The 16614-nt window shown below is 43.4% G+C and overlaps 1 protein-coding gene across 1 annotated transcript in view; it reads left to right on the top strand.

The window, feature by feature from the left end:
• The first annotated feature begins 10344 nt into the window (after positions 1-10344).
• The window catches only part of BMP3 (bone morphogenetic protein 3), a 39403-nt gene continuing 33133 nt past the window's right edge, over positions 10345-16614 (top strand). The window contains exon 1 of the mRNA XM_032224540.1: positions 10345-10824. Coding sequence (XP_032080431.1) covers positions 10479-10824 — 346 coding nt within the window. The 5' untranslated portion in view covers positions 10345-10478. The remainder of the gene's footprint in view (positions 10825-16614) is intronic.

The raw sequence follows: 16614 nt of genomic DNA on the forward strand, positions 1-16614 counted from the left end.
TAGAACTGTGTACAAATGATAATCATATTGCTGTTAAGATGTTCAAGCTTTGACTGAAAATGGAAACAAAGCGCAAACAGATTAAAGATGGTATGATAAAATTGGCCCCAAAAAGTATGGATGGAATATACAGGTGGATCAATAGGCGAATATGTAGAGGAAAGGAATAAAATGTACACACTGTTATAATCTTAAAGAGAACTTTGGTAAAATGATACATAGCTGTTATTATTTTTCTCTCAGAAAATTAATTTTTTTTCTTGTAGCATGGCTACACTATTCAGTATGGTTAACTTTCTGTTAGTTAATCAATTGCAATCATAGGTGGGTATTTATTTATTTACATTCCGTGTTGCTGAAATGTATTCACTCATCTGGTGAGTGAAAACAGTGGGAGGTTTCAAAAGAAAAAAACTTTATTATGTCCAAAGACTAGCATAAAGGAAGTTTCAAAGCTCAGCTGTTATCTTCAGTGACATCCTAAACACACCAAGAACAGTTTAATAATGCTTTCATTGGAAAGGTGATGAATGTAAATTACATTCTGCAACCCTCTCAAATAACTTTCAAATAACACCCCCCACACACACACACTTTCTGATAAAACTCTGATCTCAAAGTAATAAAAACCTACTATATGACAAAAATCCACGGAACATGGCAAATATCACCCAGAAGTGGAAACACACACACACACACACACACAGGCAGAGGGGGAACATAAGGAAATCTGAGAAATCAAAAGTAAACAAAATTAAAACTTGCACGGATATGGAAATTATTTCTCCAAGGTGTGTTCTTTCTTGCGCTCTATAAATCAGCGCTTTTGAAGTTAGTTAAATTACAGCAAAAAAACCCCATGTCTTTGCCTGTAGGGACAAAGAAAGTCGAACTAGTGCAAGGGTTTGAAATTATAGCACATATCTATTAACCGCATGATCATAAAAACACGGATGACTGAAAAGTAATGTGTGGGTGTTTCAAGTATGCAAAAGGAGGAAGATTGTAAGAAAAGGCAGCCCAGTTAAGAAAGAAACTGGATGTAAATTTTAAACAGTGATTAGAAAACTTTATTAAATATTATGGATGTTTACCTAGAATAGGACATAAGGATTTAGTGTCATTGGAGGATTTTAGAAATAGTAAATGAAATGCCAGTATGTGGTTGTGTATTAAATTTTGGTATATTTTATGATGGGACATTTAAACAACTATAGTCAAATGAAAATGGAGGTATGATGACGGTAACATATATAAATATCTGAGTTAAAATACTTGAGTTAATATGAATTATGCTTGATGACTGTGGAAGAGATGCAGAAATGTCTTTTGTAACCAACTGATACACTTTCTACAGTATGTAAAAAAGGAAGATTTTATCTGTTGTGTTTGTTTTGAAAATAAAAAATGTCAATCTATCTATCTATCATCTATCTATCTATCTATCTATCTATCTATCTATCTATCTATCTATCTATCTATCTATCTATCTATCTATCTGTCTGTCTGTCTGTCTATCTATCTAAATGTCTGTCTGTCTGTCTGTCTGTCTGTCTGTCTATGTATGTATGTATGTATGTATGTATGTATGTATGTATGTATGTTCCAGCTTAATTCTGGAATGCCTCGAGCAATTTCAACCAAACTTGGTACACAGATGACTTACTCTCTGGAGACAAATACTGTGGGAGTAAGACACCCCTAACATCCCCCCCGGGGGGGGGGTGTCTGTTAAATACAGCCTGTTGTGCTTCAGTAGAAATGACTTCTACTGTACTGCCGTAAAATGGCTTCAACTGTACAGCGCAGTGGAATTGCCATGGTAACAGCTTCACAGTACTCCACAAGGGGGCTCTGGTAAGCGGGAAAATCCAGCATTAGAAATTACATTGGTCTGGACATTTACCCCTGTAAATAAATACCCGGGCAATGCTGTGTTATCGGCTAGTTGAATAAATAAACACGTGAGGATTAGTGATTGATTCTATTTGGAGAACGCTTCTATATTCATCTTCTCCGAGTGTACTGAGCCAATCCACCACCATTCATTTAGCGACTGTTCGAAATTACAACAGCACTGAAAATGATCATTTTTCACCCTTTAGAACCATTGTAGCATCTCCGTAGTTATAGTTCAAAAACTTGGCAACTGGTTCACATTTATGACGGTTGCAGTGTCCATCCTCTTTTGTAACCTTCCTGACAAGCAAACTCAATGTGGAAGCCTGATCCATTTAACAATTATCTTAACCACTGTAGTGATTCACTTAACAACTGTGGCAAAAAAGGTAAAAAAAAATGGAGCGAAACTCACTTAACAAACTGTCTTAGCAACAGAAATTATGGGCTGGGTTGTGGTCATTAATTCAAGGATGGCCTGTGCCTTCTAGATTCCAGAAGTTCTAGCCATGATGGACAAACCATATTGGGAGAGTCCCAGTTTCGGGTTTTGATATTCTTCAACTTTATTACTGCTTTATTCTTGGGAGATTTCTAAAGCAGATCCTGAGTTTCTCAATGAAGCGTAAAGCTGCACATACAGCTCTTCTTTCTGGTTCAAATAACAATCACCAGTGGACAATTATAAGAGTCTCACAATTCCACCCAGTGTTTGCGCTCCTGTGGGATTAGGTATACAAGGTTGGTTAAATCAGATGAAAGATTGGTCTCCGATTTCTGGAAAGGGTGCAGAGAAGAGCAACAAGAATGAGGAGGGCTAGAGGCTAAAACATACGAAGAACGATTGCAGGAACTGGGTATGTCTAGTCGAATGTAAAGAAGGATTAGGGGAGACATGATAGCAGTCTTCCAATATTTGAGGGGCTCCTACAAGAACAGGGAGGGGGGGTCAAACTATTTTGCAAAGCACCAGAAGGCAAGACAAGAAACAATGGGTGGAAACTAATCAAGGAGAGAAGCAACCTAGAACTAAAGAGAAAATTCCTAAAGGCGAGAGCAATAAACCAGTGGGATGGCTTGCCTCTAGAAGTCATGGGTGCTCCATCATTGGGAGCTTTTAAAATGAGACTGGACAAGCATTTGTCTAAAATGGCATGGGGCCTCCTGCTTGAGCAGTGGGTTGGACTAGAAGACCTCCAAGGTCCCTTCCAACTCTGTTATTCTATGTTGAGAGAGAGAGAGATTTATACCCTCTCTTGGGTTCCACCTTAGAGCTTCCTGTTCCTGTACAAGAAATCCTATTGGCTGCCAGACTCCCGGGGGAGTGGGGTCCTAGCTAACTTTGTAGGCTGTCCTGAGTCCCAGGTTTGGTTGAGCCTTGCTGGGTGATGTCATCTTCCCAGATGCCATGTGATGAGATGGGTAGAGGGCTAATCCTATCATGTCCTGAGGGCCATGTTTTAATCCCATCACCCTGGAGCTGGAAGGGAGGGGCAGGAAGCTACAGGAAGCTGCTTTATCTTTAAAAACATGTTTCTCTTTTTCTCATGCAAGGAAATATAATATTCTGCCTTTTTAATATTTCCCAGAATATTTCATTTTTCTAGGAGGGGAGTGGTGCTAACTTCCTACACTATCTAGGGTAACAGAATATCAGTTAATCCCCCAGGGTGCTTTGACACTAGAAACACAAGTTGTTAACACGGCTACTTTTTCAGAATTCCCTCTTAACAAATATTTTTTTAAAGACATTGTTTATCATAGAACAACACCCTTCAGATGGCCTTGGCATTTCTCTGACGCTGATAAAAAGCACCTGCTCTAGATACCAAATCAGATTAACGGCAATAAATTTGATAAGGAATGCAGATTAACAGTTCTTCCTTCTTCTTTGACATTTCTGGTGTCATTGGATTTGAAGGTTGGACGTTTCATTCCTGAATCAAGGGACAGAGACAAGTAAATCAGGGTAGAACTTTCAGTGAAAGGCAGAGAGGTATTTGTATCATCAGCTTCGCTTCATTTCCCTTAAAAAACACACACACACACACACAAAAAACCTGGGTGCAATCAGTTCCTGAAATTTTGACTGTGAAATTCTTGGCTGCTTTGAAAACATTCTTAATGGGGTCTAAGACAATTTGCCACAGCCAACTTGCCACGGGAAACCTGCCATGGCCACTTGCTGTGGGACAAGAGTTACACTAATATCAAGAAATGGTGGCATAGAATCATTTAATAGGTAAAGGTTGCCCTGCAATTGCGTGCTAGTTGCTCCCGACTCTAGGGGGCATTGCTCATCTCTGTTTCAAAGCTGAAGAGCCAGCGCTGTCCAAAGACGTCTCTGTGGTCATGTGGCCGGCATGACCAAACGCTGAAGGTGACGGAGCGGTGTTACCTTCCCACCAAAGGTGGTCCTTATTTTTTCTACTTGCATTTTTTACACGCTTTCAAACTGCTAAGTTGGCAAAAGCTGGGAAAAGGAACGGGAGAGCTCACTCCGTTACGCCACACAAGGGATTCGAACCGCCAAACTGCCAACCTTCTGATCAACAAGCTCAGCGTCCCAGAATTATTTAATAAAGGGTGCCAAAAGAAGAACAAAATGCAATGTGAATGAAAATTTAAAATACTTTTTAAAATTATACTTAAATAGAATTGTTGAATTGTCCCGGAGTGAATTGGCTGTGGCAATTTGGCTACAGTGAGCAGCCTATGGCGAGTTGTCCCATTCCGTTCTTAATCATATTTATATTTGTGTGCACACAGCTGCTTTTCTTTTCTTTGCTGGCAGTCCCAGCATGTGTGTGTGTGTGTGCACACTCACACAACAGCAAGCAAGACATGCCTTGGAAACAGTTGGGCCAAGACTTCCAAAATGACACATCTACTTTCCTGCTTCAAGAAGTATTTTACTCCACTCAAGGCGTTTTGTAAAGCATCCCTTTCAAATACTTTGCCCAGCATTGCTTGCGATCGTCATCCGATCTTCCTTCCCAAACCACAGCCAAGACAGGACCAGAATGCTAGCAAAACCCACAAAGCGTCACATCTGGAGGTTGCACACTGAAGCCATTTGCTGCCTTGTGTTCTATTTGAGCTTGTAACGTTAGCTGAAGAACAGGATATAAATGCAAGGAATTACTGCTAGCCCACCGTGTATCAAACCCATCTGGGGAAAACAAATCGGCGAACCTTCCAAAGCAACTATTCCTTGAAGGTCTACTACATTTAGATTGGGCGTGCTCCAAAGGGTCCTAAGGCCATCTTGTCGGGGGATCGTTTGAAGTGACTAGACAAGGACATACATGGATTTCATTTCTATTTAGAGAGGAATAATATTTCTTGCAAGGGAAACAAAAGCATCATTGCCTTCTCCAACAAATTAGCATGCAAAACATGGCCAAAGTAAATCAGTAGTAGTCTTATGATTTTAGCTTCCGGTGATGTGTCTGGTTTGATGCCCAATTCCAATCACCTCGCACATATGTGCTAGTCGTTCCTGACTCATCTCCGTTTCAAAGCCGAAGAGCCAGCGCTATCTGAAGACATGGTCATGTGGCCGGCATGACTAAATGCCAAAGGCGCACGGAACGCTGTTACCTTCCCACCAAAGGTGGTTCCTATTTTTCTACTTGCATTTTTTACGTGCTTTCAAACTGCTAGGTTGACAGAAGTTGGGACAAGTAACGGGAGCTCACTCTGTTACGCAGCACTAGGGATTCGAACGGCCAACCTTGCTGATCGACAAGCTCAGCGTCTCAGTCGCTGAGCCACTGCGTCCCTCCAATAGCAGCTAGTAGTTCCAATAGCAACTAGTAATTTTCAGCTAACAGCTCATTTGCAGGCCAAGCAAAGTACAGAAGAAGTATGAAAAAGGAAGTAATGTTTCATATTGTGAATGCAAAACACAGTTTTAGTTTAAACACATTTAGTCATTTTGGTTTACTGCTTTCATTTTGAAGTCAGCGGTTCTTTACGTCCTCTCCCCATGTCTTTCTGAAATGGCCCTTCTAAATGAAATTTCTGCACAGATCTTGCAGAATGAGGATCGGATTCCCCATCACATTGGATAAGATGAGTTCTCTACATTTGTCATTGGAAAGCAGATGTTCCCTATCAATTTCTCAATTTCCTTTCTCCTAGTAGTGAAAGTAGCAGCTCTCCTAAAACAGCCCTTGTGAACGTTTTTGCTTCAGGTTTTCCTTTGGGTGGAACAAAGTGTGGGAAGCCAGAGAGATTTCTGACTGTGGGGTCCTTGGTGTTCTCTGAGCTTGGTGGTGGTGGCTGTTTTTGCAGACGTTTCATTACCAAACTAGGTAACAGCATCAGTGCTAGAAGGGAGTGGGTTTGCTCTCATTTTATTACCTAGTGGCTTGCTCTGTTAGTGTTGGCAGGAATGTTCTTGGTGGTTTCTTAATTAGGCTGTGCTTTATCATTTATCTGAATTAGCAGTTCCTTAATTGAGGTATTGTTTACTTGTTTGGTCTAGTGTTAATCTTAATATTAATCTCTACTCAGCTGAGTCTTGTTTGCTTTTTGACTTTTTAATTGCCTCACCTGAATGGTATGTAAATGTTGTTTATCTCTATGTGTCTATCAATGGTCAGTTTGTATGCCATGCTTCAGGAATTCTCTAAAAATGTTTGGATCTGGCTTGGTTAAAATCACTCCAAGCAATACTGCAAGGCAAGCCACCAATACGCTAATAAAGAGAGCAAACCCCACTCCCTACTAGCATTGATGATGCTACCTAGTTTGGTAATAAAATGCCTGCAAGAAAACAACCAAGCTCAGAGAGTTCCAAGGACCCTTGAGTTACAAACATTCTCTTCTATTATATTGCAAAGAGTCGGAGAGAGAAATAATTCAATGAAAGGTAATTCCCACAGCAAGGGCACCTAATAATTTCTTTAGCATTCACTTTTTTTTTTGGGAAAACTGTCCAAAGCAATTTTCTTTTAAAATCTATATATCTGCCCTGCACTAAATTATCGAATGAGAAATCTATTATCAAGTGAGCAGAAAATTTGGGGGTGGATGGGAAGGGGGTTATCAACGAACAATATATAACTTATCTGCAAATAATGAGTCTAAATATAAAACAATTGAGAACAGAAGAAGGTAATAATGGGAAGGATAATGCAATGATGTTTTCTGTATTGTGTGTGGAGAAAAGCTTTCTTCACACAGAGAGAGCCAACATTCAACTCTTAGTTGAATCACACAAGGGATTGTTAATTTCCAGATGTGTGAATTAAGCATTCCAGCTAATTGGGATTCTGTTTCTCTTGTGGAATGCCATTTCTATTAAGGGAGAGGGAAAGAGTAGGAAAATGGATTGGGATCGAGATTGGGTGCACTCAGAAAATAAAGGTGGACTTTACCAATTGCTCGGAATTAAAATCTGCTGTGCTATTTGTGCACTTGATGCAAATAAAGTCATAATCTTAGAAAGATAAAGGGAAAGGGGGAATTTATTCACAGCCCTCTTGAATCTCACATCCTCTAGTCCAAGGGTATCCAACTCCCGGGGGTACCGGGCTGTGGCATGCCCCACCCGTGAGATGCAAAACCACGCCCCCTCCGGTCCGCGGAAAAAAACTCCCTCCACAGAACCGTTCCCTGGTGTCCAAAAGGTTGAGGACCACTGTTCTAAACTAGGATTAAAATTCCCAGAATGCCCTTTGAGCTACGGTGGCACAGTGGTGAGAATGCAGTACTGCAGGCTACTTCTGCTGACTGCCACCTGCCTGCATGTTCACAGTTCAAATCTCACCAGGCTGACTCAGCCTTCCATCCTTCCGAAGTGGGTAAACTGAGGACCCCGATTGTTGGGGGCAAGAGACTGACTCTGTAAAACGCTTAGAGAGGGTTCTAAAGCACTATGAAACGGTATATAAGTCTAAGTGCTATTGCTATTTGGTAGTGGTGGCTGCAGGTAAGAAATTCAGGAAGCAGGCCATCCGGAAGGTATTTCTTTGGGGAAATCCAGAATAGGTGGCATCTTCTTAAAAACATCTTGTTCTTTCTTGGGCCTAAAGCAAAACCAATTTGCCATTTGTCCATTGATTTAAAAAAATGCCAATTCTAGTAATCTACATCACATCTGCTTCCCAAGTGGGAAAAATTATTAGAATCCACTTAAAGGAGCTGAAATCCATTATCATTTCAGCATCTTTGCAAACCCAAAAGGCCATAACATTCCAATTTCACACCGTGGCCCAGGGGCAGCAGTTTAAGTAAATTTAAACTACAAGTGGTCCTCGACTTACAATTGAGCCCAACATTCCTGCTGCTAAGCGAAACATTTGTTAAGTGAGTTTTGCCCCATTTTTCAACTTTTCTTGCCACAGTCGTTAAGTGAATCTGGCTCTCCTATTGACTTTGCTTGTTGGAAGGTCACAAAAGGGGATCACATGACCCCGGGACACTGCAACCTGTCATAAATATGAGTCAGTTGCCAAGTATCTGAATTTTGAGCATGTGACCATGGGAATGCTGCAATGGTTGTGTGAAAAATGGCCATAAGTCACTTTCTGCAGTGGTGTTGTAATTTTGAACGGTCACTAAGTGAATTGTTGTAAATGGAGAACTATCTGTATTTTCCCTAGTTTTCCCTGTTGATAGCTGAGAGGAAAATGAAGGAGAATGGGGCAATTTAAAATTACCTGTCTGAGCTTTAATAGCCACAGTCTAGGATCTAGAAGTTGTGGGGTTACAATTTCCTGTAAGGCTCATCCAAAATTTGAGGTCGAATGTGAAGCTGCAATCCAGGCAACGCCCCACAGATTAACAGAGTCGGAAGGTACCTTGTAGGTCATCTAGTCCAGCCCCCTGCCCAAGCAGGAGACCATACACCATTTCTGATAGATGGCAGTCCAGTCTCCTCTTGAAAGCTTCCAGTGATGAAGCTCCCACAACTTCCAAAGGCAACTTCTGTTCCATGGGTTGATTGTTCTCACTGTCAGGAAATCCCTCCTTATTTCCAGGTTGAATCTCTCCTTGGTCAGTTTCCATCCATTATATTCCTTCTCTGGCCTTCAAGTGCCTTGGAAAATAGCTTGACCCCCCCCCCTCCTCTCTTTGGCAGCCCCTCAAATATTGGAAGACTGCTATCCTGTCTCCCCTGGTCCTTCTCTTCACTAGACTAGCCATGCCCAGTTCCTGCAACCGTCCATCGTATGTATTAGCCTCCAGTTCTCCAATCATCTTGTTTGCTCTTCTCAGTACTTTTTCTACAGTATCAAAATCTTCTTTTTTTTAATAATGTGGTGACCAACACTGGATACAGTACTCAAGGTTTGGTCTCTATGGATCTTTCTATACGCTCTCAGCCTCATCAGGTTTTCTGAAGATACCTGCCTACCGGCCGAGGTGGCGCAGTGGTTAAATGCAGCACTGCAGGCTACTTCAGCTGACTGCAGTTCTGCAGTTCGGCTGTTCAAATCCCACCAGGCTCAAGGTTGACTCAGCCTTCCATCCTTCCGAGGTGGGTAAAATGAGGACCCGGATTGTTGTTGGGGGCAATATGCTGACTCTGTAAACCGCTTAGAGAGAGCTGAAAGCCCTATGAAGCGGTATATAAGTCCAACTGCTACCTTACAGGGCTGTTGTGTCAAACGGCACGGCGATTTGAACCAAGAGCCTAGGGAAAAACCAGAAAAACAGCTTTGGGTTGCTAGCAAGCAGCGCCGCCTTCCGTTCCCTCGCAGCGCCAAGAATCGCGGGCCCGAGCAGCTCCCTCGAAGGTCCCACTCCCAAACTCATTTACTAAAATCCGGACGAACAGATGTTTCCCTCCAGATGTCCGTCACCTCCCCCCCCCACCTCCCCCCACCCAGCGCGATCGCACCGGCAGCGGGGAGCACCCAGCCCTTCCCGCTTTCAAGCAGGAGCTTGACCCGGATGGGTCGACCCCAAAGCCGCGCCCCCCCCCTCCCCCAGGTCCGGCTCTTCTCCCCAACCTTCTCCGCCCGCCGCCACCGATCCGGGGGGGCAGCGGATCGCCTTGGCATCGCGGGCGGGCGGGCTGGGCTGGGTTTTGAGGGTGGCGCAACACGCACACACACACACACACACACACAAACCTCGCTCACTTTCGCTGCGAGACTTTTCCTTCTCGCAGCCGGCTCGGCTCCGAAAGGAGGAGGAGGAAGAGGAGGAGGAGGAGGCGATTGGCTGCCGCTTCGCCGGCGCTGCGAGTCCCGCACGCCCCGTACAAAACTCCGACACCGGGGCTGCGCCTGCCCCACTCGAAGCAGGGGCGAAGGAACCTGCCGGAGCTGGGGCTGCAGTTGCCGTTGCGCGCGCGCGCCTGGTCCCGCCGCCGCCGCCGCCAAGCACCGCGGGCAGGTTGAGGGGCGCCCTTCCAACCCCCAACCCCCCCCCGGCCCATCACCGCCCCCCACCTCCCAGCCTCCCTCAGTGGTTTCCCGCAAAAACCCACCCAACCCACTCGAGGCCGTGGCAGCTCGCTCAGCTCCCGCGCGCTCCGGACTCGGGCGGGCGGCTTGAGGAGCGAGCGAGCGAGAGTCCTGCCTCCTCCTCCTCCGGCATCCCAAGGCAGCGGGGGAGGCATGGCGGGCTCTCCGCGCGCGCTGCCGTGGTGGTTTTGCCTCTGGTTCAGCTGCTGCTGGTTCAGCCTGGTGGCCGAAGGCTCCGGGCTCGCCCAAGGGCGCGTCAGAGGAGGTGGACGAGGCGGCGGCGACGGGCGCAGGAGCCGGGCGGCCGAAGCTGAGGCGTTCGGGCAGCCTCCCCCGCCGGGCGTCCCCGCCGGAGACAAAGTGTCGGAACACATGCTCCGCCTTTACGTCCGCTACAGCGGCCGGAGTCGGGATTCGGAGGCGGTCGGGACGTCCCGGCTGCTTCACCCGCGAGAAGGCAACACGGTGAGGAGCTTCCGAGCGCTGCCGGCAGGTGAGAGTCCGAAGGGCTCGCGCGGGAGTGGGGGGTGGGTGGGGGGTGGAAGCGCGAAAAGCGGGGCAGAGAGGGACGGAAGGACGCTTCCCTCAGCACGAGGGTCCCCGTTTTGCGTCCCCGGTGCGCGCGGGGTCGCTGCGTCGGGGGTAGGGAGGGGTGGGGGGGTTGGGGAGAGCGAGGCGCCTGCCGCTGCTGCCCCCTTCGTGACAGGTGCGCCTCTCGCGGGGCTTCGCCAGACGCGCGCCCAGGCGGGACTTTGGGGCAACGGCTCGTGAGGTGCGGCTGGCGGTCGCAGGTCTGTAATTAAATAGAGGCGTAAGCGGGGGGAGGGGGGGCTTTGCCCTCGCTCGCGCCGGCTGCACGCGCCGGGTCGCGCGGCTTTAAACTCGGCGCGCGCTGCTGCGAGGAAGAGTCGTCGTTACCTGCGGCGGAGGGGGAAGCACACACACCCCACCCCGCGCGCGCCTGGACCTCCGCGTCTGTGGGTCGCTGACCCGCTTGAGCGAGCGCTCCCCGTAGCTCACGCCTGCCGAACCAACCCTATGCCTTGCGGGAGTTTTAGCCCCTGGTGTAAAGTTACACAGGAATGTGCCACAGTTCCTTTAGTCACCCTTCGAAGTTGCAAGGGCACTGAAAAATACGGCCTGGGACCTGTTTTTCACAATAATTCATTTTTCATTTCATTTCCCTTTATTTGTATGCCTTTCCCTGGGGGGACTCAGGGCGGCTCACAGTTCAAAAAAAAGGGGGGGGGGCGAGGACAAACAATGTTCCAACATAAAGACAATACAACATATTAAAAAGAAACACAAGAGTCACACGATTCGAGTGGGGTTAGAATCTAACCCCAGGCCAATAATATTGATATTGATATTGATAATCATAATGATAATCATAATCATAATGATCATCACCACCATAATCATAATCACAACCATAATCATAACAATAACCATAATCATAACAATAACCATAATCATAACAATAACAATAACCACAATCATAACCATAATCATAACCATAATCATAACCATAATCATAATCTTGGATGAAGCATGTCACAGTGATACCCATTGTCATCGGGGCACTTGGCACCATGTCCAAGAATTTTACAAGATACGTCAACAAATTGCAGCTTCCTGCCATAACACCAGCGGAACTGCAAAAAAACACTACTCGGAACATCTTATATTTTAAGAAGGTCCTTGGTTGATACCTAGGACGCTGGCAGCAAACCGTGTTAACCATCAGCACCAGTCACTGGTATTTGTAATGCATGTTTGAATTTTCAGTTGGCTGAGTTTCATGTTTAATGAATAAAGTATATGAAAATAAAAATAAAAGAATGATACCCATTGTCATCGGGGCACTTGGTACCATGTCCAAGAATTTTATAATATACATCAACAAATTGCAGCTTCCTGCAATAACCAGCGGAACTGCAAAAAACTGCGCATCTCAGAACATCGTATATTTTAAGAAGGTCCTTGGTTGATCCCTAGGACGCTGGCAGCAACCCGTATCAACCATCAGCACCAGTCAATGGTGTTTGTGATGCATTTTTGAATGTTCAGTTGGCTGAGTTTCATGTTTAATGAATAAAGTATATAATAATAACAATACTTGTCAGTGCACATCATATGTACAATGAGATTGGTTGAGCTCCCTCAGTGCGCCCCCCAACACAATACAACTCACAGTGAAGAAAGACAAGAAGAAAAAATCCCTAACCCAATAAATCATATTAACAAACATCCAGTCTCATAACACCAGTGTCAACATGCTACATACTCTAACATACATGCGTGTGACCTTTGCAGCATTCTCATGTAGTCAACATTTAGACGCTTGACAACGGATTCATATTTATGGTGGTTACAGGGGCCCCCGGGGTTATGGGAATCCATGGGAATCGACCTTCTGAATGAGCAAAGTCAGTGGGGAAAACCAGATTCACTGAGTTACTTAACTTGTCCACGGCAGCAAGTCACTTAACAACTGTGGCAAGAAAGGTCGTAAGATGGGGCAAAACTGATCAAATGTCTCGGTTAACAATGGAAACGTTGGGTTTGGTTGTCGTTGTACGTCGAGGACTATCTGTATAAGTAAAGAGTGGGGGGCATCTCTGGAATGAATTGTGGTCGCATTTCTAAGTCAAAGAACGAAACTGTGGTATTGCATGGGATCCTTTTTCTCCTGGAGGAATCTCCATACACTGGTTTTTAGTTCATGTTAAAATAGAAGTTGAAGCAAACTCATCCTGGGTCAGTTTTAGGGATTAAAAACTCTGTTCTGGCAGGGAAGGTGACCGGGAGCAAAACGATAAGAGAAGTTTCTTGTGTAAACAGGGTTTGTTTGCAGAAACACTTTTGGAGTTTCCATATCTTTAAAAAAATGATTTCTCGGAGCTGTCCGTCTTTAGAACCTACGGAAGACCTGCTATAGGTGATTAAAAATAGTAAGTGGGGGTGGGAAAGACAGTTCATGTCCAAATGCGTGAATCCTTTTTTTAAAAAAAAATTAAAAGCAAAGCATAGCCATGGGTTTACGTTTATTTTTAAAAAACGCTTCTCCTAGGCATTCAATCTATTTTTTTTCTTCTCAAGTATAAATCGGAGCCTGAGAAATTATTACATGCTAGAAACTTTGCAGGCTGCTATTAAGATTGCCCTGCTGGAGGCATTTAACAGGCACTGAATGGAAGTTCATTGAGACATCAGGATCTGCGGATCTCTTTTGCTTCTTGCTCCAGTGAACTCCAAAGGGATTTGGTGAATGATTTGGCAGCTGGACCAAGTCCAGAGTCTGTGCTCGTCTCAAAATCTCTATTCAGATATTTTCCCTGCCTTACGATACACCGCACCATCACCCAAAAAATTCCTACCTGCTCAGTTGAGAAAGCTATTTTTCAATGTGTATTTGAAATCTGCAAGATAGTAGCCAAGTCTCAATCAATCAATCAAAACAGAGCTGGAAGGGACCTTGGAGGTCTTCTAGTCCAACCCCCTGCTCAAGCAGGAGACCCCATACAATTTCAGATAAGTGAATATCCAGTGTCTTCTTAAAAACCTCCAGTGATGAAGCACCCACAATAAGCTGTTCCACTGGTTAATTGTTCTCTTCTCCTTAATTCTTCTCTTAATTCTTAGTTAATTCTTCTCTTCTTTAAAATTGTCTCTTTAACAGCACTACTTAATGTTTTAATATATTCCTGTAGAGCATTAGGTACCTTAAAAGCTGTTGGAGAAGTATAAAAATGTAAAGCAGGGGTTGAAACTATTCTAACAAACATGTAAGTATAAATAATAATAATAAGAAAATCAATAAAAGTTCCACTTTGCACCCATTAAGCCTTTCTGATGTAAGGGTTCACCTTTCTAACCCAATCCTGCATATGCTTACTTGGAAATAAAATCTGCCTAGCTCAGCATTTTAGTTAGAAGTAATCAGTTGGCTTATTAATGTAATTAAGCACACAATGATACAATGCAGAATAGAGATAGCTGTCACCAGTGGTTTTACTTCATGCGAAGCAAGAAATTATATTGCTTCTGAGCAGGAAAATCAGTCTGATGATTTATGTTCCTTCTGAACCATTTTTTTATCTGTTTCATTAAACAGCCCGTTACAGAGAAGGTAAAAGTAATTTGTTCCTCTTTATATTTGGTCTCCACAATGTAAAAAAAAGATGTTGGGACTCTAGAAAGAGTGCAGAGAAGAGCAACAAAGATGATTAGGGGAGTGGGGGGCTAAAACAGCTGTCATGGGAAAATTCTAATAGGAAACAAAGGCAACAACACAAGCAATAATTCTTACTTTGAGATCAGGGGTTTATTGCTTCTAATAATTTGGAACATTAGAAATGAATAGATATAAAAGATATAATAGCAGTAATACACTGCATTAACAAATGATTTCAGTGGCCCAATGAGAAATGGTAAGCCCTATAAGGACTGCTATAAATCAAAGAGCTGTGAGCTGATCTTGAACCCTATTCTTTATACTGTTCTCCTAACCACAAACATGCTTCACAAATTCACTAACTCTCGCTTTTCATGAACATCTGTGTACATTACCTTCAATTCCTCATTTCCAACAGTTTCATTCTTCCTGTTTTAAATGAATCCATACAAGTGCATATTTTGCAAAAAACATATTTCACGCTTAGGAATGGTTCAGCAGGATTTCAAATATTGCTGGTAAATTTTGAAATCATCCTAGCTGAAAACTTTGGTTCATATCTCTTTCTTCTGAGGCCTTCTATTGCCCATAGGACTAATTGAATCTAATAGATCAATAGGCTATGCTTTTTAATTCTCATACATACGAGGAACAGTTGCTGGAATTGGGTAGGTCTGGTTTAATGAAAAGAAGGATCAGGGGTGACATGATAGCAGTCTTCCAATATCTCAGGTGCTGCCACAAAGAAGAGGGAGTCAAGCTATTCTCCAAAGCACCTGAGGGCAGGACAAAAAGCAATGGGTGGAAACTAATCAAGGAGAGAAGCAACCTAGAACTGAGGAGAAATTTCCTGACAGTTAGATCAGTGGAACAACTTTTCTCCAGAAGTTGTGAATGCTCCAACACTGGAAGTCTTTAAGAAGATGTTGGATAACCAGTTATCTGAAGTGGTGTAGGGTTTCCTGCCTAAGCAGGTTGGACTAGAAGATCTCCCAGGTCCCTTCCAATGCTGTTATTCTATTCTAGTCTATATTCTCTTTTTAAATTTATTTTAATAAATAAAATATTTATTTTTAAATTTATAAGTTTATGCTCAGAATTGTATAGGTCTGAATCAATTCCACAAAACCAAATTTAGTGTAGTGGTTATGATGCTGGCCTGGAAACCAGGAGACTGTGAGTTGTAGTCCTACATTAGGCGTGAAAAGCAGCTGGGTGACTTTGGACCATCTATCTATCTATCTATCTATCTATCTATCTATCTATCTATCTATCTATCTATCTATCTATCTATCTATCATCTATCTATCTATCTATCATCTATCTATCTATCTATCTATCTATCTATCTATCTATCTATCTATCTATCTATCTATCTCTATATCTATCGATCGATCGACCGACCTACCTACCTACCTACCTACCTACCTACCTACCTATCTACCTACATACATACTACATACATACATACATATATACATACATACCAGGGGTGGGTTCCTGCCAGTTCTAAGCTCTTCTATAGAAGAGGTTCCACAAATCTACAGTGCCGTTTAGAACCAGTTCCAGCTCCCTCCCTCCGCCTGTCCACACATCAGGCCACACCTGCAGAAGAGGTTCTAAAAAATTTTGAAACCCATCACTGATACATACATACATACACACACACACACATACATTATGTCCATCACTGTGACTTATTTATAAAATACAATAAAGGGAGAAGAAAAATCTAAAAAAACCCAGCCTTTTCTATCCTAGACATCTGAGGAACACAAAATTTTACTTATGTGAAAATCAGTGTCATTAGTTAGTCAATCTCTGATTAATATTCTGTAAGTCTTTTCCTGCAATCTGAAATCTAATTACACAATTGCAATGAGACTCGGTAATATTCCATACTCTTCTATTAGCATATTTACTGGGCCTACAAGTCAGTTTTACGTGCAGATTGTGTTGCTTAGTTAAGGAAATAAATGCAGTAGGCTACCGAATGTGCAGTTAACCATAAGTTATTTTCAGCATGCCTCTAAAAACATATAGCTCTGTTTGGAATAATTGTAAGTTTGATGTGGTCTGGAAAAAATTCTACTGCAAGCTTTACAGGGGATT

The sequence above is a fragment of the Thamnophis elegans genome, chromosome 9 (genome assembly GCF_009769535.1).
Source record: "Thamnophis elegans isolate rThaEle1 chromosome 9, rThaEle1.pri, whole genome shotgun sequence".
NCBI lineage: Eukaryota > Metazoa > Chordata > Lepidosauria > Squamata > Colubridae > Thamnophis > Thamnophis elegans.